We start from the raw sequence: 21,669 nt of genomic DNA, 5'->3' as shown, positions 1-21,669 counted from the left end.
CACACACACACACACACACACACACACACACACACCCTGCAGCCAAGAATTATAAATTAAATAATTCTACATATGGATGGGTGCTTTAAGGTGATAATGAAAAGAATAAATTTTTTAAAAATTTGAGGTCTTCCTTGGTTTGGTCAATGTGTGTTTTGTTTTTTTAGGATGAAACACTAGTGCACTGTAGTCTAAATGAACTAGAAGATGCTGCACTCACTTTTCCGGTCCTTTTCCAAGATGTCATTTACCAGGTAATTAGGAAAATATTTATAAATTATTAATTACTTTTAACCTTTTAGACAACATACTGAACCAAGAGATCTTTTATTATAATTCATCTTAAGAGGCATACATGTTGATCGTGTACAACTATGTGTAATGACTTGGATTTCATAAGAATTTTAAAAGACTTTACAAGTAATACTGCTGAATAGTAACATAAAACCATTAATTTGTTGAGAAAAATGCTAACATTCTTTTTTTTTACCAGTGTCCTCTGCTTAGTTTTATAATCTTGTTTGCCAGCAGGTGGAGGCAGGAGCACTGAAATTGTAGATCCCCTAAGAGAAAATTACCAGGTTAACACACCTGGTTTTGTTTGTTTTGTTAATCCTCCTAAATGTAAGAAAACTAATTTTTTTGTTGGTCAATATTTTTATACTACTATTCTGTAATTTTTAGAATCTGTGGTTAATCTAAATTTGCTGTTTTAATTACAGAATTCTATATTTCATAGTCAGTGGTTTGCTTAAGGCTTTGTAAATAGGTACATATACCTCATCTGTATTACTAATAGGGATCAGTGATAGTGTGGAAAAAAACAATTGTATGTATTTGGTTTTGGAGTTCAAATTAAATTTATATACATTTTGAAAACTATGAAGCACCATAAGGTGATAATATTAAAATGGATTAGCCTTCCCTAAGAATACACTAAGTAATGGCCTGGGGAATGGGAAAGGTACCCCAGGTGCAATGCTAAATGGCAGAGGAAAGGCTGCCTAGCGATTTAAAAATCTGAGGGAAAAAAAGCTATAGATATCTATACATAATACATGATCAGAAGTTGGTTTATTGGTTGTTTACTCAGTCACAAGTGGATTCTTTGTTGGTTGATTTAAGTAGACCTTGGTCCAGAAATTGCTGAACCTTCACAGTGTGGAGTGATTGTGATCACAGAATCTATTTTAGCAATTGCTTCAAGTGCTACTTTATTTGAATTCAGTATTAGAATAACTCCTAGGTGCTATGGAAACTTTTTTTATTTGAATTGCCCACTACTGATGTATATTTGGAAATGGGAAAGAGATAAAAGCTGTGTGTAAAGAGAACTTTCTGAGGTCCTTTGAGGGTTTTTTTTTTAAACTGGATGTTCATTTGATCTGGCAAAATGAAACTTTGTTTAAATTTACAAATAGATAAGTTAATTATGAAACAGTTGGTATTGGTTTTGGTTAGTATGTTTCTAGAAAAGAAATGTTGAGATGAATATCATAGGTGTGGCTTAATTTTCTCTTTGTGAGTGACTTAGGTTTTTATTGGGTTTGTAGGGAAATAAGGTCTTGATTTGAAAAACTTGAGTTAATGTTGCTTTCCATTGTATCTTGAACTTCCAGAATATTTTAATTTTTGATCGATGTGTTTTTTAGTGGTGAAATAGTGAATGTGGAAAGTAGAGGAGTTTGACTCCCTCTTCCCCCAATTTCTTTTCCATATTTCATGTATCTGAATTTGAGGTCTCTTCTACCTTCTTACCATTTCTGCTTTAACTTTCTTTTCCCCTACTGTACCTTGTTTATAAAGTTTGGATTATTCCATATGAATATGGATATTGTATCATATTTTGCTCATGATTCTGGAAGTGTACACAAGTAATGACTGCAAAAAAAAAAATCTCAGAATTGCTCTCCTGCCTCAGTATAATCCTAAGGAAATTTTTTTAGGCATTCTTAAAGAGATTTTCCTTCTGAATTGAGTGTATAAAAAGGGGCTTTCAAACTTGAAAAAATAAATATTCTATCCTGGTGTAGGAGCAGTGAGTTGGAGAGTTGATTCTTTAAAAACTTAGAGATGTTGCTAGCCTTTGAATGTTAACTATTTTAGTTACTACTTCATGGGTAGAGTTCCCCTTTGGAAATATTTTGAAGTTGTTCATGGTGACCATTCTGTACCTTCTCTTGGTTTTTATAGTTTTGACATAGTCATGCTTCTGCTTTTGAAACATCTAGTTTTTTTTAGTTACCAGTTTGGAGAAATCTTTGGGCTAGGGTTCCCCACAATTTTCAGACCAGCAAGCTCCCTTTAAACAGGGAATGATGTCTTTTAAACTTTCAGTGGTGTTGTCTCCATCTGCTGGCAAAGAAGAAATATACACAAGGGTCTGAGATGATCTAGGAGAATTTGGAGAAACCACATTATTAGGTAAGATATAACTTAAATATTTAACAACTATAGTACAGTATGGCCCATTAGAAATAAGCAACATGGAAATGTCAGTTTTATATTCAAGGGATATACTTTTCCATATAAACCAGAAGCTTGTTTAAAATTAAAAATAAAATAGTATTGAAATATAACTAAATTCTTCATCTGAATTAGATTCTTAAAGCTGTATTAGTATTATGGATAAAGTGCTATTTGAAATTAGTTTCCCTTTGTTCTTGTTCTAGTTCTAAGTCTATTATAGTCAAACTCTATATTTTGGCATGTATTTAACTTTATCCAAATACTTTCTTTCCTTCTCTTCTTCTCCAAAAGAGGTTATTAAAAATAACATATTTTTCTTTGTTTATGGGCATTATTATAATAAGTTTACACATTTTTAAAACAAAGGGAAGTAAAATATGTATATGTATCAAAGCTTTGATTCAGAAGTAGAGACCAGAATAGTTCCGCAGCCATCCTGCTGGTGGACTTCATTAGTCTTTTCCTAGCTAGTCTTGCAGCTGTTTACCCTTAGTAGAATCTAAAGTGGCTATTAACATTTAAAAGTTACCCTGCCCTGTGTCCTTTTCTTTTTTGGTAGATGAGTAGGAGTATGTTTCAGTTATTATTATTATTATTTTTTAACTAGAATTGAGTAGCAGGTAGTATTTAGTAGCAAATAACAGCCCAAGTAAGTCTTAAATCTTTAACTTTGAACAGTCTTTAATTCTACCTCCAGGGAGCAAGAGACCTGTATGGTCCTTCTCAAATATAAATATTGCACATGTGCTACAGACAGTACTATGGGCCAGCTCAGCTCTGTTGTCAAATGTATAGAATTATGTATGGAATAAAAATCATCCAAAATTAAACCCATATTTCTGTTGCTAGGGTGTGGAGCACACCAAGGAAAAAAGTACACAGAGTTTTGTTTGGGTGGGCCTTCATGTTTTTTCTTAAATTTAGGATTTTTGTTTGTTTTTCAGAAAGCAAATGACCTAATTAGTAATTGGAAAATGTACTTATTCATAATTGTATAAATGCATTCAGTATCTGGAAAACAGAAATGCATGTTCAGTTCCAAAACACATATTTATGTTTAACTTATATTGGCACATTGTCAGGAAATCCATCTCGTGGTGTTAACTCGGTTAAGAGGTCTCCACTGTATTTAGTTTCTGTTCCTGCAGATCCACCAATTCAAGACTCTAGGTCATCTCACTCCCTCTTCCATCCAGAAGATGACTTCTATCCACAAGCAGGATTGATTGAATATAAAGACAGATTTTTCAATCAGCTTTTGAGCTGAACCACCTCCTCAATGACCTTCCTCTCTCTCCATCAAGAACTGGAGCTCTGTTTTTTGAAGATGTATTACAGCTACTTAGTCCAGTCATGTGGCTGATTGAAGACAAAAAGAAGATGCCTCATATGTTCTACCACAGTGCAACCAAAGCTAACTGTGTTGTTGTCCAACTTCTCATTCTGTAAAGTGTGGCAGGGGCATCAGAGATTTTGGGCTCTGTTCTCCAATGAAACTTTAGCCAGTGGCTTTCTGAAGAACAGTAAAACCAACAAACTTTGGGTCAGCTGTCCAGAAATCAGATTGTGGTAAGCGCATTCAAGGAGAGATAGGATCCAATAGGGAGCTACTTGCTAAGAGGGAGCTTTTATTCTTGAACTCATCTGTTTTGTTAGAAGTTACTTTGGGGTTAAAGTTGGGTAAGGGTGGGATGGGGAGCCACACTAAGCAAAAGATTCAGTTTCATCTTTTACTCGATGTAGTGATTCCTCTAGAGCATCTTACAACTTGGGATACACAGTAGTTAACAGTGATTGGCCTTTGTTTCTTCTCTGTAGTCACTCCTGTTAGGGTTGGTTGTTTTGTTTTGTTTTAAGAGAATGCACAATAGTCCAAAGAGACCATAGATTGAGGATTTGTAAGAAGTACACAAGCAGTTTCTGCTTCTGTTGAGTTCTTTGATTAATGGCTAAGTGAACTTTGACCAAGTGGCATTTTGTGTTACATTTTTCAGTTGAAATATAAAAGTCTGAAATTGGATTGTTGACTTAAATTCATTTTGTAAACAAATATTCATATCATAAAAATGACATTTCAAGCCATGAAAAATGAAGTAAGGAAGAAATGAATAATATTTCAGTGGAATAAACTTTCTGTAGTTAATTATAGATAAATCTGAGGGGAAATAAGTTTTCCTATGTTTATTAATAACTATTAATGTTGAAATTGTTTCATTTGTATTTATTAACTGCTTCATAATTATTTGCATGAATAATTCAAGTCAAGCCATTAGACATCTTTTTTAAAGTCAAAATGGAACCACAGTCTACTTCTTAGAGATAAAAGAGAATTTATAAATGTTAGACTTTTTCCCTTAAAAAATTTTTTTTTGTAGAAAGTTATTGTTTTTGAAAGGATATATCTTTTAAATTTAGTGGCACCTAGGGAACTATCACCTTGTGTGGTACATTTTTTACTATTTAAATTTGTTTAATGTTTTGCATATTTGGAATCTTAGTGGTTAACTAACTATACACTATTAAGTAACATGTTTTCTTAGTTTCATTAAGATGTCCTTTTTTATTCTATTCTGAATTATTTAGGTTCCTATATAAAACTTCAGTTTAACCTTCATAGCACAAAAAATTTTCATTTACAAATTTATTCAGGCTTTGAAGTTTTCCTCCCAGTTTATTTATATACCCTAGATTCGTCTTCTGTTGTCCTTCTCCCATGCCAACGCCCCCCACCCTAGGCCCCAACCAACTAGCGTATTAAAATCTCTGAATGGTCTTCTGTGACAGAGGTTTGAGTTTGGGTCTGGCATGTGTAGCCCTGGCATTCAGCCTACATTTCTGTGCTCCAAGAAAATTGTACCTACTTTTCAAAACTTTAAGATTGTTAGAGAACTAGCTCATTAGTGTAGTAGTATCTTTTTGTGATTGGGGTTGTTTACTTCACCTCTGTGGAATCCTGTTGCTCATACCAGCTGTCCACCTCTGAGTTAACTTTTAGGTGCCTGAGGTGACTAGTTAATGCCAGTACTTATTTAATTGACTACATAGAGTTAGTCATATTACTCCAGTACTATTTAAATACCCTACTCACTTTAAGATCAGTCACCATGTATGTTTTCACTTAGATGAATGTGTATGCTCTTATTAAAGTTAAATCTCTCTTCCTCATCCCTCCAATGGTTGCTAATTTTTATTTCTTTAAAAAAAAAAAGGTCTTTGAACCTTATAGAAAAACTGTTAAGGTTATTAGAGTTTATTAGGCTCATCAGCCGGGCTTGATAGCTCGGCTATCAAGCTCAGATATCAAGCTCAAGCTTGATAGCTTGAAATATTTTGCCCTGAAAAATTGTTCATTAAATTTCTTGACAATTTTTCTGTGACAGAAATTGCTCTCTTTGAGCTCATTCTTTAGCAGACATTGGCAACCGTGCAGCTTGAAATCTAGCCATTGTCAGAGAAACTAATAAATTTGAGTTTAAAGTCAACAGGACAGACCTCAACCTATTCTTACTAAAACATGTAAAACCAACTTTAATGACTACCATCATAGCAGTCAATTCTATATAACCATGTTACATCCGTAGCTCTATTGATTGCTTATAACTAATACTTCCTTGTTGATGTAAACACAACAAATGACATTGAAGTGGAAGTCCTGTCTAACAGGCGCCTTCACAAATTCCTGTCCATTTAGCAATCAAATCTATTTAATGAAAATGTTTTTGGTTTTAAAAAAATGTACAATAACTGTTTCTTAATAGTGTTAGCTGTTAATAAAATATGACATGTTTTTCCACGTGTTGGCTTTTACTGGGGAGGGGATAAAAATATTTTGAAGGAAGTAGTTTCTGTGGGAATGGATGGACTTTTAAGCTGGGACTATAATTAAATTCCCATCCTGAGATATGAACTCAGCTCCATTTAGGAAAGGATACCAGGGTTTCAAACGGATGTAAATTAGTTAGATAGAGTATGAACTGGTGAGGTTCAGATGAGAAGAAAGAGGAGCTGATCAGCTGAAGCTCAAGGTGAAAGCAGGTGAGAGAAACCAAATCGAGATTAGTACTATAGGGATATGAGGCATTTAGAGGGCATGGACCTAATATATGTACAACAGAATTGTTTTTCCTTTTGAGATCAACCTAGAGAATAAGAGTTTGATAAATGGTTAAAATCTCAAATCTCAAACACTGTCTGACAAACTCAGGTGTGCCGCCTCCCCTTCCAAATTACTTCCTCAACCTGTTCTTATCCAGTGATGGCCAATAATACTTACCTTATCTCTGTATCTTTTTGTTGCTATCACCAGGTATCTGCTCACACTTTAAACCTCTGCTGTTTCTTTTCTTTTTTCTTTTTTTTTTTTTCTTTTTTTTTTGGTGAGGCAGTCGGGGTTAAGTGACTTGCTCAAGGTCACACACACAGCTAGTGAATGTAATGTGTTCTGAGGCCAGATTTGAACTCAGGTACTCCTGACTCCAAGGCCGGTGCTCTATCCACTGAACCACCTAGCTGCCCCAAACTCCTACTGTTTCAAGCCTCTTTCTATTCCTGTACCTTTCCTGACTTCTGTTCTACACTTCTGTGGTTAAATATCTTCTTCAGTCTCACTCACCAGCCCAACTTTTACTTTTCCCAACTCTTCCTTTACACAAAAACCCCTCACTTCCTGTTCATCTACTTCAAATCTATATCCTCTACCAAATCATGTGAGACATCTAACCTGAAGTTGTAAAGCATCTAACCTGAGGTGGTAAACTCACATCTTAGCCAACAGTCCATTTCTTTTCATAAGAAATACTTTTTAACAGCCTTCCTTCTCCCCCCCCCAAAAAATGACCCACAGTCAAAATCTCTAAATTAAGAAATACCATATGCACATTTGAAAAAATGTGTCAGATTTAAAATTGATCCTGCTGTATCCTAATAGTCAAAACAAAGGGATTATATGACAGGCAAACCTTGTACCTCTTTCCCAACATAGTTTGCCAAAAATTAACTGTATTTTTTAAAAATTTGAAAAGTCACTAGTTGAGTCATGCTGTAAATATGTGAACTCCTCAAGAACAGAGGCTGGGTTTGTTGTTTGTTTTTTGGGTTTTTTTTTTTTATTTTGTTTTGTTTTTAATCTTTGTATCATCTAGAGCAATGCCTGACACAGTTGGCACTTGAAATAAAGTTTTGTAGATTAATTACCTGAACACTAGCCAAAGATTCCTCTTTTAAAGAGATATAGTAGCTACAGTGAAGCTATGATAAATGATCATATCTAAGGTAAAAAAAAAAAAGATCAAAGCTGGTATTGTAGAATTGAATGGTCAGTCTGTGAAATAGATATCTACATTCTACTTGAGAATTTTTTTGAGCAAAATTTTGTTCAGTAATTTCTAAGCTTAATTCTGTGCTGTGTAAAAAGCATACATTATAGAGTATCTGTCTGTCACTCTTTAGGCAATTCATCATCTACTACCAGTATAGCCAGACACATTAAAAAATTGAAAAAATATATTGATCCAGATGTAAAGCTGCAAAGTGTTTTCTGTTTGTTCTTAACCATATACAAAAGCTGGCTTATCCTCAATGACATCACAGGGAGGGCTTTTGTAGGGTTTTTCTGTTACTGTCAGAGACAATGTAATTGGGAGTGCAAGTTGAAAGTATTGGCTACATGGGCAATGTGTTACCCGGGATTTATCTAGAAAGAAGCTCTTGGTTCTCATGAGATGATTTTGTTAGTAGAATGGGAGTGGGGAGGGGCAGAACAAATTATTTTAATCAGAAAGTTTACTCTAGAGTTGTTGATCTTGGGTGGATAGCATACTGTCCTGGAGAGTTAGCACAATGTTTGGCACATAGTAAACATTTAATAAATGCTAGTTGACTGAATTGACTGACTAGAGGGGGCATGTTTCTTAGAACAGATTGAACAGTGGTTTTGGTTTGCTAAAATTTTTTAAAGACTATTTGAATCAAACTGTTTATCTCCTATATTTTGGGTGGTATTTTTTCCTTCCTAAAGTAGATGACTATTTAGACCGAAAATAGATAATATGTTTCCTCAATTATGGCCATCTTTCTATAAATAATAAAGAGGGGGTGGGACAGGATGCCTCAGTTAATGGTGATAAGGCATTATCAGCAAACAACCTGATTTGTTGGTAGGCAATAAAGAATGGGATGTGACATCATTAAGATGAATATGTCCTTGAACTAGACATTGGAGATCTAAGCCTAAGGTATAGGGAGTTTGTGGGTGTGTGTGTAAGTAAAGATTGAGGTAAAATACTCTAAACCTGCTCTCTAGATTGTATGGGAAAAAAGTAATGAGCTACACTCTGATTTTTATGACCAGCAATGTGCTAGGTTTGTTTCTTAGGATCTCTGCAGACTCGGGTTAATAGTGAGGGAAGCAGATACGGAATAGGATTAAGCTTGTTAGCCTTGAAAGCTTTAGCCATTTTCTATTGTATTTTGGACAGTAATGTGAGAGAAAAATGAGGTCACAAGTGAAAAGCTAGTGACCAAATATTAGGATCTTTGTGGTTAGATGATTGAAGCGCAGAAGGGAAGAAAAAGAGTAGTAAGGAAAAGATAATCAAAATCCAGATGAGGCATCACACTTGACTGATTAGAAAGAAGTAAATCTATTTCTTTATATTCATTGTATGAATATGAACAATCTGTAGTAATTGTTGGGTCAGAGGAATAGTTGTACTAATGGAATCTTCCACTTATTTAATTCAGTGGATTTCAGTAATATATCTCTGTAGTTTTAGAACATCTGACTTAACTTTCCACAGTTGTAAAATGGCAGTTTACCTCAAAGCCCTTGTCATAACCTTAGCTTAGTGTTTGGTGCAGCACCAACTTTAAGATTTCCCAGATATGGGGTAGCTAGGTGGCACAGTGGATAGAGCACTGGCCCTGGAGTCAAGAGGACCTGAGTTCAAATCTAGCCTCATATACATAACAGTCACTAGCTGTGTGACTCTAGGCAAGTCACTTAACCCCCTATTGCCTTGCCAAAAAAATTTCCCAGATAAAACATTTTGCATACTACAGAGTACAAATAATCAGTTGTCCCAAGACCTCACTTCAGCTTTAGGGTTCCATTTCATTTGTTGATTCAGCAAGTATTTATTTACTACCTACCCTATAGAATATTTGTACTCACCATGTGGATGCCAAGGTGATAAGAGAAATTCATAATCATTGAAAGATTCTTTCCATTGAAAATAATCAGCCTTTTTTGAGGAATATAGAATGTCTTTCAATTGTGAAAGAATTTATTCCGTATACTAAATCTTACACATTGAGAAGTTTATGCTGTATTCAACATTTGTACTTTTTATTGGCTTTGCAGTTGTCAGTTTTTCTTATCTAACACAGTAAGTGCTAAGTAAACTTTTTATGTTTTTTTTATCGTTACTAGCAACTGGCCCTTAGGATTTCGCCTCTTCATGGATAGGTTACAAAGGCTTTCTTTTTTCTTTGTAACACTAGCAAAGATACCTCTGCATCCTACCTTTGTTATGGAGGTGACCGTAGGTGTTAAAAGACTATGCCAGTGGAATATAAGTTCTAGCATGTCCAACCTAGATGAATTTATGATAGAATGACCTTGGTAAATCCAGAAGATACATTACCAGGTTAGATATAGAGCAATGAATTTTTTTGGTCACAAGAACTCCCAGAAATCATTATAGAGGGGTTACAATCTCTGTTGTTGGGGGATACTCTGAAATTATAGTGCCTGGAAGAATTGTCAATGAATGGATAAATTTTGGAGCAATCATATGAAGCTCCTTCTTTAAGCCATGTTAGAAATAAATATTTTGGGGAGGGGGAGAAACTTGATGTATTTCCATGGCTCTTGGATGTCATGTGTCCATATAATTAAGCTATTTTTAATGTGGGCAAAGAGACAAAAAGGAAGTTATACAAGGTACCCTATAGCCTTTCTTAATATTGACAGTAATGGGCTCATAGGTACTTTGATATGTGTGACTGACTTGCTTTTCTTGGCCTGAAAGTAAGCCAGCAATGTTAATATAGATGCTGCTTCTGAATTATATATTAGAAAAATAACATGATAATTTCTGACGTGTTTTTGGTTATTTAAACTCACTAATCTAGACATCCCCGTCATCAACTCAACTTAGCTGGAGACATAAAAGTATCATTAGCAAGTAATTGTCAAGAAGAAATACCGAATATTTATTGAGGAAGGTCATTGAGACAGGTCACTTAGTGGTCGACACACAGACTCTCTTATAGTTGGATGGATACTACCTGGCTGGAAGATGGAGCTGATTGGTGGATCAAAATCTCTGAGGGAAAACTTCAGTTTTTAGTTAAAATGTTTCATTAAAGTATTTTCCAACTGAAATATGATTATAGTATGTGCCACTGCTTTAACTATTCAAAGTAAAATGATTATAGCTATTGTTACCCTGTCAAAAGTAACTTTGCTTACTTGATATATATATATTTTGGATTCAGTAACTTTCCAACTTGTTACATGAGTGTTTATTTCCGTTTTGAAATTATTGACTGCTTGAATACACTAGACCTAGAGCACAGCAATTCTTGTAACTGAGTTGTTTTCATTCTTTATGTAGTCATCTACTTAAGCCCTTCCTTGTGTTACTCTAGGTTTATGTTCGATTAAGACCATTCTTCAGGGAATTCCTGGAACGTATGTCTCAAATTTATGAGGTAAACATACTTAAATCAATTACATTTTTGTTTTATTTTATTCAGTATAATACCCATATTTAGATCATGTATAATGATTACTTCTTTTCCCCTGAATTTGTAGATCATTCTTTTTACTGCTTCTAAGAAGGTGTATGCAGACAAGTTACTGAACATACTAGACCCTAAAAAGCAGCTGGTCAGGTAAATTTGATTAAAAAAATAGTGGAAATGTCTGTCACACTGGTCTATGAAATTACTATTAAAAGTCTAATTCTATTTCATTTTTAATGGCCATTTTGAATTGGCCACATTTGTAGATTTGTATTTGTGGAATGAATGAAAATAATTTATTTAATTCCTCAAAGTCTTTAAGCAACTTTGATAGTGTAATAACCTCAGACAGACTTTCTTTACAGGCTACAAAATGTATATATTACTGTGACATCTGTATATTCCATTTCTTTGGGAGAAGGGAGTTGGGGAAGAGAGAGAATTTTTTATTGTGTGCATGATGTTTTCACTACATGTTTCTGAGATATTGAATGCATGCTGTCATCTTTTATACTTAAAGTAAAATTAAGTTGACTTTGGCAGAAAAGATCAAATTTAAACTTTTTGCTTCTTTAGAATTAAATTTATCCTTTAATAAGAAATATTAAGTGATTAGCAATTTTAAATTTCATTTGGCTTGATTCAGTGATACTAGGTTATTTTTATCAGTCACTGAAATTTTTGTCACAGACAGGTCACTGTGCTTAGGTCATTGGCTTCTGTCCTGAACCAGCAGGTGCAAAGTGTTCCGGGTTAGGTAGGGGTGTTGGCACAATTTAGAAATGTTTCAAAGTTGGTTATGTTATATTCTATCTGTTGAAATAAGATAGTTATGCTACATGATATCTATTTCCACAAGTGTTATATTTAAAAGTTTCCTGGTATGGAAATCCCAGACTCAATAATAAAATGGTCAGCCAATAAAAGCCATTATTGGCAAGTTATATACACTTTTGAGTATTTAGCCTTAGCTTTTGTACAGGCAACTGCTTTGTAATAATGTGCAAGTTTAGGGATTTTTTTTTTCCAAATAAAAATCTGTGAGCCTGATTTTTCTGAGGAGACTATGTAGTGCTGCTTTTTGCTTTGGGAATCAACTGAAAGAACTAGTTTTGCTCTTCTACATATGTGGAGGCAGGGTAGTATATAGTAAGAGTCTTGGCTCTGAATTAGAATACCTAGATTCAAATCCTGCCTCTAACACTACTTATGTAACCTTGGACAATCATTTAACCTCCTTGGGTCTCAGTTTCCTACTCTGTGAAGTAAGGGGAGTGGTACAAAATGGCTCCAAACCTATGATTCTATGATCTTTGAACCCCTATATATGTAGTTTGACTTGATTTAGAAGCAGGTAAACTTTATCTCCTTAACATGAAGTTGCTCGAGCAAAGATGGTTAGCAACATGCTCCTTTGGCATTTATTCTTCATAAAAATACACTAAAGTTTAATAATATTTTGCTTTCCTTTGAAAGAATGCATCTTAATGTACAAGCATTTTATGTCATTTTGGGAGCTTAATATTAATCAAACTGAAATAATCAACATTGAATTAACTTTTAAAGCATGAGCTATTATTCTTTCATTAACCTACAACCAATTTGTATAGGTAGAGTGTAAAAAACCAGCATTAAATTAATAATATAATTTAGAACCTCCATTAAAACTCCTTTTAACACATTCAATATACTATGTACATTGATAGATTTAAAGATATTTTATTTAGTTGTGTTCTGAAAGACTTTCTAGGAGAAATTATTTTATCTCAGTATGACAGCAGTTGCTATTGAGGACAGTCAATGTATGTCAGCGACTAGACAAACTCCTAGAATACTTTCCAGTCTCTAATTGAAAATGTGTAAAGGCATACCTCAGATATTGTGGGTTCAATTTCAGACCACTGCCATAAAGCAAATAAATGCAGTCAAGTGATTTACATGAATTTTTTTGTTTTCCAGGGCGTATGAAACTTATGTTTACATTATACTGTAGTCTTTTAAGTGTGTATTATATCTTTTTAAAAATGTACATACTTTAATTAAAAGATACTTTATTGCTAAAAAATGCTAATCATCATTTGAGCCTTCAGCAAGTCATAATCTTTTTGCTGGCATAATGTCTTGCCTCAGTGTTGATGGCTGCTGATTGATCAAGGTGGTGGTTGCTGAAGGGTGTCTGTGGCAGTTTCTTAAAATAAGACAACAATGAAGTTTGCCACATCAGTTGACCCTTCCTTTCACTGGAACACTTAGAGGCTATTGTAGGGTTATTAATTGGCCTAATTTCAATATTGTTGTGTCTCGGGGAACAGGGAGGCCCGAGAAAAGGGAGAGATGGGGGAACAGCCAGTCAGTGGAGTAGTCAGAACACACAACATTTATCAGTTAAGTTCCCTGTCTTATAAGGGTGCAGTTTGTGGCACCCCAAAACAATAATAGTAACATCAAAGATCACTGATCACAGATCACCATAACAGATACAATAATGATGAAAAAGTTTAAAATATTTAGCAAGAATTACCAAAATGTGACATAGAGACACAATATGTGCATGTGGTGTTGGAAAAATGGTGCCAATAGACTTATTGGATGCAGGGTTGCCAGAAACCTTCAATTTGTTTAAAAAAGAAAATGCAATATCTGTGAAGCACAATAAAACAAGGTATGCCTGTGTTGGCATAGGGAAAGTTTTTTGGGTTTTTTTTTTTTTTAAATTAAGGGCCAGTGAAATGATTCAGAATAATTCAGAGTAAATTCTTGGCACTCAAGCCCACTGAAAAAACAGAGTTTTTTTTTAAAAGCATAATAATATAGTACCTTACATATAAATATGTACTATCTTCTGTCTTGTTTGAGGGAATTTGCTGCTGTTAGGAAAGGGGAAACAGCAACATGCATAAATACACTATGCTTTTTCCCCCCAATGTGCCTTTCCTAATATCTATAAACATATTTATAGAAATTAAATAAGAGATTTAGAGTACTAGGAAAGTTCCTATGGTCACCTTGTCTAACTTCTTTTGAAACAAAATTGTATTTAAACCTTCTGAAGACTATAATCATCAGAATGATTTAACATATACTGTTTTAGATATTCTTGCTATCATTTACATTTGCAGCAATCTTCCAAAAGAAAAGACACACACACACACATAATTGATACTACTTTTAGTATTAATTTCACAAATTGTGTTAGAATTTGACCAGCCTTAAAGTTGACTTTACTAGTGTGTGAATGTTGTATTGCAAATTTAAAGAAAATACTACTTATACCGTGTTAAAAAGAAATTGTGAAGACTCTAGAAGTTGGCTTACTCTGTTGATTCTACAAAAGGAGGTTTTCACCCATATTTCTTTAGAACCACCAGAAGTCACATAAAGTGTAGTATTGAACAAATTTGTTAATTTTGTCAGTAGTGCATCTTTTGAAAATCAGTCTTTCATGTTTGTATTTCTAGTTTCTCTATTAGTTTTTCATCTTCCTGTTTCCCTATCCCTGTCTCTCCCTCAACAAAGGAAAGAAAAATATTTTTAATGGCATGGATTCTAGCTCTGCTTTTCTCTAAAAGATAAAGATTAGAATTTTGTTTCTGCCTTTTGCTTGTCATGTCATTAGAAGTTGAATGCAATGAACATTGCCTGTTCATGTTGGGGAAAATAGCCCGCTAGGCTTTAAGTTGATAAGCAAAAAAATACTAAATATAACAGGAGCCTTTGGAGCATGCTCAGAGCACCTCTAAGCAAAGGGCTTCGTTTTGACCTTCAGTCTCTGTTGTGATTGGCAGTTCCTATATAAAACAGAAGAGACATGGAATGTAGAAAATGTCCCTTTACCTAAGTTGTAAGTTTAAAAATATAAGTAGGTCCTGGCTCCTGAAACATTCTGTGATGGGATTAAGACACAAGGAAGCCAAATAGCATCTGTTGAGGCATAGATACCTTAAGAAGTTTTAAAAATTGACAGAAATCTCATAGACATACCTTACTATGTTAAAACACTTTGAGCACTAGAGGGAAACTACAACATAAGAAAAATATATAGAAATATAAAAATATTTGTATATTTGTAATATTTTGTTATGCTTATAGCATTTTCATTGTTAATTAGTATCCAGCATATTGGTTTAAAAAAAGTTTAATTTTTAATACTTGAATCAGAAGTTATCATTTTGCTCTATCCCTGCTTTTCGAATAATCATACACACACTCATACTAAAATAAAGGAAATAGGGGAATCGGGCAAGAAAGTTGAAATGATGGAATGTTTTGGCCTCAACGTTTTTTCTTAAATTGTAAGGGAAACTTTAAGAAACAAAACAAGACATTTTTTAAATGCCAACACAGAAACATTCCTTCTTATATTTTCTATTCTGGCATGTACAGGGATAGGGAGTGTGTTCTACTGGTTAGATCAAAGGACTGGGAGCCAGGAGGATCCTGGGTTCCAATGCGGGGCTAACTACTGACTTACTGTGGGACCTTGGGCAAGTCACTTGACCTCCTTGTGCCTCAGTCATCCCAACTGGAAAATTGATTAAAAAGCAGGACCTCGCTGACAACCAGATGCTGCATCTGAGCTGAGCTTTCCTGGGTAAATAAATTACAAAAACAATTTACCGAGTTTTTTAATCCCTGTTTTTAATTTAAACATTAAAAAATTTTGGGATAAACCCAAATTCTTAAAGGCATGGTAATATTTAGATATAAGGTTTAAATAATTGCTTAGAATTTTGATGGTAAAAAGATGGCCCACAGGAAAAAGCCCATATTTATATTTGGTTATTTCCTAAGATGGGAAAGAAGAATTAATGTTTTAAAATGTTTCAGTCCATGTACTTTCTTAGATTCTCTGACATATCTGTTTACATTTTTTCTATCTAGGCACCGACTTTTCCGTGAACATTGCGTGTGTGTACAAGGAAACTACATAAAAGACTTAAACATCCTTGGAAGAGATCTTTCAAAAACTATCATAATTGACAATTCACCACAAGCCTTTGCCTACCAGGTAGGTCTAGAACTTGCTAGACTGAGATTGGGGGAATCTATTTGTAAAGGTGCTTGAAAAATTGGAAAGAAGATTTTCCTATAGTAGAAGACAATTTGTGGAAGAAAGGCATAAATTTTATGGTTTGGAAATTCTCACTTTAGTTCAATGCAGAAGGGTTGTAATATTGACTTAAAAGAAAAAAAAATTGATATTGAGGATGTGGAAAATTAGCTTTCAGAAAAACCTAAGTTAAGAATTGGAAGATGGGGGGCAGCTAGGTGGCACAGTGGATAGAGCACCAGCCCTGAATTCAGGAGGACTTGAGTTCAAATCTGGCCTCAGACATGCAACACTCACTAGCCCTTTAACATAGGTCTTTGAAAATTATTAAAAAGGTTTAAATTATTCTTTGGACTGTTTATTTGATTTTGACATTTGGGAATATTGTCCTAACCAGCTGTCTTAATTTTGTTAATATTACTTGGAAGCATAGCTTTAATAGAGAAGGAACCATGTAAAATGCATACTTTGAAACTTCCCTGTTATGATAGGTAAATGCCTATGACATTCGTGTATATGCCTACATTCACTGTCACTTTTTATAACTCCAATGTTAGTTTATGGAATTTTATTTTGAGTCTTAGCTATAATTTATTTTACTGACTTTCCTCAGCTCTTAACCCAAGATTTTTTAACAGCCCACATTCATTTCTCATATAGTTCACAATAGATTTAGAGACCCTAGGTGTTACTTAAAAAACCCATTTTAGATGGCTGACAATGTAAAATTTTTAAATCATGAGGGACTTGCAACCATTATTTTCATACTGTATTTCAACTAGCATTGAAATATTTATTAGACTCAATTTAACATGAAAATAACTGCTTGTTTTGTTTTTATGGTTTTTTTTTTTTATTATTTTTTGTGTATCCTACCTATGTGAAGTGCCTTTTGGATAATCTTTGGATTCTCTGTAGCCTAAAGATTTAATATTGATTGAATTGCTAATTTTTCTTCATTCATATACCAAGCCCTAGAATAATAATTTCCCTATAGTAGGTGAATATAAATATTTGTTAAGTGAGTACATTTTTATTTGGGGGACATCTAGGAGGAAGCATGGTACAGTAGAAAAAGCACTGGCTCTGGAGTCAGGACTTGTATTCAAATCATACCTTTCGTGGGACAAGTCATACCCTCCCTGGGGCTGTTTGTTCACCTGTAAAACTTATGAGGCCTCCAAAGCCCCTTCCAGCTTTATATCTATGATCTTACTATTTATAATCATTAGATTATAAATAATTTAACAGATTTGATTGAACCACATTTGTTTGAGACATAGGGTCGAAGCTGTACTGAAAAGTAAATTAGGCATAAATATTTAATTAATAGTTTGTGGCATTTAAGGATGTCAAATGACATGTATAAATCCATGTTTTCTTGTCTTTTAAGAGAATTGCTGTGAATCTATGACTTGGGTTTTTTGTTTTATTTTGTTTTGTTTGTTAAGGCAGTTGGGGTTAAGTGACTTGCCCAGGGTCACACAGCTGGTAAGTGTCAAGTGTTTGGTCTGAGGCTGGATTTGAACTCAGGTCCTCCTGACTTCAGGGCCAGTGCTCTATCTGATGCGCCACCTATGTGCCCCTGAATCTATGAATAATTCTTTAAAAATCTAGTTCACTTTGAGCTTTTCCAAGTTAGGAAATATATTAACATAACATGATAGAATTGTGTTTTATCATTTTAGCTTTCTAATGGAATCCCTATAGAGAGCTGGTTCATGGATAAAAATGACAATGAACTCTTAAAATTGATTCCTTTTCTGGAGAAACTTGTAGAACTGGTGAGTATATCCTATGATACATCTTTTTTTCTCCTTTATCTAATACTTGAATAGTAATGGAACAAACTTTTGTTAACAAATACTACTTTTAAGTTACTACTCAACTTTTTTTTAATAAAACTGAATATTTCTATATTAGGAAAAACAGTATTAACTGTATGGTGGCTGGAGAAAAGTCTTAAAAATCCTTATTGCTATTTTCAAATCTTGTGAATGAAAAGAAAGTTGTGTTTATCTTTAAAATAAATTCTAGATTCATTTGTTATGCTAAATAAAACTTAAGTATCATTTGTGGGATTTCTGCCATTTAGTACAAAATTTAGTTTTAAAATGGCATGGAATACTTTTTATTGCAAAACTTATCCTCATAAACATGAAAAAAAAAAGTGTGCAATTTGGTTATTAGCGTAGAAACTAAATTCATAATGATGTTTTGTGTAATTCAGGAGCACATTTCTGAAACTGGGGTTTCTTCTACTGGCATTTTACAGAATTATTCATTTGAAAACTTAACTATGAAAAATAGAATTCTCTAACTTCCACATTTCTCAGGCACTTTTGGCATTTATAATTGCTGGCTTATTCCTTTTATGAACATTTGGGAGAAAAAACCAACAGTGCTGCTTATAAGTGTTAAAGCACAAATGATTAGAAGAGGGAAGGCCATTTGCCATTTTCATTTTACATATAAAATAGAAGTTGTGAAAACCTCATGTGCAAAGCTGTGTTACTTTTGAAATTCTGTGCCTTCTAAACATGCTCCTTTTTTTTTTTTATTTTGCAGAATGAGGATGTTCGACCTCACATCAGAGACAGATTTCGCTTGCATGACTTGCTACCCCCAGATTAAACATGAAGATTTTTTTCAAATTACTGAAGGGGGAGAAAATGCAGGACCCTTATGGACTAGAACAAAAACATTGCCATTACTGTTGAAATTTTGCATTTTTGTACCCCGTCTTGCTTTTCTTATCTTTGGTGCCCAACAATAATCAAGGGTTACAGAAAGAGACTTTATATATATATACATATACATATATATATATATATATATATATCTCAGATTGAATACATACAGTAGGTAGGCTAGAACAGAAAAGTCTTTAGAACTAGTGCAACTCCAGTGAAATTTTTTTTATGTCCAGGACATCTGCAGTTTATAAAGAATTCTGTTTCTGCCACCAGCAGTTTGACCTGTAGAAACACAGGATTTTATGATAATAACAGAGATGAAAATGGACTTTTATTTTCTCTCTGTTTGGTGCTCTAAGTGGGTTTGTAGCCACTTTTCTGTTAACTTTAAGATTCTCATTTCAACAGGAATGGCCAGTAAAAGTTGTTTTATTTTTCCTGTTAAGGTTTATAACCTTTTTACATTTTTGACCTGTATTAGAATAGAATTTCATTATGCATTCCTTTTAGTTGAGGCGCTTCATAGTTTTCTGGAAATAGCCAAATTTTAGTTTTTTATTATACAATTGAATGGCCGTTTTCCTGCTTTGTCTGCCTGCATACTGTATATTTGTTTAAAAATATTCTCTAGTTTTAGTCCATGTAAGTTTCATTTAGAAATACCTGCATTTATATTTTGTTTCTGTAATATTCTACTGTAGTTGAAATCTTTTCAAAAATCAAGAGACTGGTAGATAAGAATATACGAATGACTAATATTCAAAAGATTTAAACCATTGTGATGGCATGTATTCCAGAAGACAATATCTTGCAGTGGCATATAATGTGACTGGATAAGTCATACCTCAGACTATGCTGTGCACACAGATCTTTGAGGAGAATATGTTTGGTCAACTGTTGGGCTTGATGCAATTTGGTTACTGCTGCCTTTGGTTTTCTCCAGGAATGAAGTATTCTGCACAGTGGCTCAGTATTTTCAGTTGTTTTGCATGGGCTGGTAGTACCTCTGTTACACTATTAGTAACAATCAGTTCAAACTCTGTGTAACAGTCTCGGTACCTCACAGGAGCTCTGCACACTTCTGTGGTGCAGAGCAGGCCCATGCCGCCAGTGCTGTGCATATGCTATCATAGTGGTTTTCTGTGTTATATGGAAAGAGTCTTCAGGCCTTGGTTCTCTAATGCAGCTAACATAAGAGGTTGATATTTTTATAATGGTGTGTAATCTCCTTTTTAGGAGGCTTTTTATGGAAGGTAGAATTTGTAAAAGTTAGTATGCTTGGCCTCTCAACTGCATTAACATGCCATGGGCTCAGACTGTTTTTGTGTAAAGGATGTCAAAGAACGGCACTTTTTCTAAAGAGAAGTTTGATATTTTGTATGCTTGTTAAGAAAGTACAGTATTGGAAATTAAAGGTGGACAACTGATAATTGAGAAGTATGTCAATTAATTTTTTATGTATATTACCTGTTTACTTGTACAACTTTATTGTACAAATTACATGCAGCTTCATTTTCAAATGAGTCCTTAAAATAAGGAAATCTTTTTAGGAAAACATTTAATTTTTGTATTTTTGATTTTAAAGGCATGAGTTATGTCAATTTTCAGTGTATTAATGAAGATTTTAACTTTTCATCAGGTTGAGTGTTTTCTTACTATATTATCTGTTGTGTATGTAGTTAGCACATTGTGTCACTGAACTGTTTAAAAAATTTAGCATGTAGAAAAAGCCTGTTTTGTGGAAAATCTTTATTCATTAAAAAAAATCATGGCAGATTTTCTGCAAAAAAAAGCAAAAGCATTTGCAATTCAGAATACTGATTTTTTTGTATTTAAAGAAAGGTATTTTGCTTGCAGGAAAAGATACTACAGATTCATTTTAATGAGAATCTTTGAAATGTATTTATCTTTAGGGCATCTGGGCATCTTTACAGCTGTTTGTCTTCTGTCTTTATTGAAATAAAATGTACATAACATTACCTTTATATATGCTCTTGCGCAAGATTGTGAACCTGGTGATATTATTCCCTGTTCTCCTTTTTATTCTTAAGCAGCACAATCAAAGAAAGCCCTACTTGAAAAAAATTCTAACTGACTAGCATGCATTGTAGTTACTGAAAATGTTTGTAATTTTTAAATGAAGGATTTCTCTAAGGGCTTTCCCATAACAAAAGGGAAACAAGAATTTAAACCTTGTGCACTTTGAGCACTTAAAATAGGAATTTCTAATTAGCCACCCTGTTTTCATGGTAAAACTCAACTTTGTAGTCCAGTACTACAATAGGAAAGTACTTTGAAAACTATTAACCAATGAATCAAGCACAGTGAGTTACTGTGAATAAATGATTCAAGGGAAATTTGGAAGGGCCTTTGGAAAATTCTGTGTCCTGTTTAACAGTTTCCCTTCAGTTTTTGCTTTGTAGCATTTTCAAAAAGCAATAACTAGCTGATTTTTAGTAAAGCCAAAGCAGACATTTTATAGATTTAAATTTGTCTAACACTTAACAGAATACCTGAGATTTTATATCCTGAGACTATAAATTCAGGAAAAAAGACTTTATACTTAGCAATGTAATAATCACATACTACTCTAAAATATATTTTAACACACTTTTCCATGTACTTAAAGACTTTTGGTACATACTTTTAAATTTTTGTAACCTTGTTAGAAAATGTATTTCCTCCAATCTTGCATTTTTATTTCTG

General features: G+C 33.8%; 1 protein-coding gene across 3 annotated transcripts in view; it reads left to right on the top strand.

Annotated features, from left to right (window-relative positions):
• CTDSPL2 (CTD small phosphatase like 2) overlaps positions 1-20,393 on the top strand; it is a 100,505-nt gene extending 80,112 nt beyond the window's left edge. For all 3 annotated transcript variants that reach the window (XM_027870075.1, XM_027870074.1, XM_027870073.1), the window contains 6 exons: positions 168-254; positions 11,122-11,184; positions 11,288-11,367; positions 16,099-16,225; positions 17,956-18,051; positions 18,836-20,393. In XM_027870075.1, the coding sequence (XP_027725876.1) occupies positions 168-254; positions 11,122-11,184; positions 11,288-11,367; positions 16,099-16,225; positions 17,956-18,051; positions 18,836-18,901 (519 nt within the window). In that variant the 3' untranslated portion in view covers positions 18,902-20,393. The remainder of the gene's footprint in view (positions 1-167; positions 255-11,121; positions 11,185-11,287; positions 11,368-16,098; positions 16,226-17,955; positions 18,052-18,835) is intronic.
• Positions 20,394-21,669: the final 1,276 nt, after the last annotated feature.

This window comes from Vombatus ursinus, unplaced genomic scaffold (assembly GCF_900497805.2).
Source record: "Vombatus ursinus unplaced genomic scaffold, bare-nosed wombat genome assembly UNPS02014794.1, whole genome shotgun sequence".
Taxonomy (NCBI): Eukaryota; Metazoa; Chordata; class Mammalia; order Diprotodontia; family Vombatidae; genus Vombatus; species Vombatus ursinus.
Note: the sequence above shows the minus strand (reverse complement) of the source record. Positions and strands in the feature narration are given on the sequence as shown.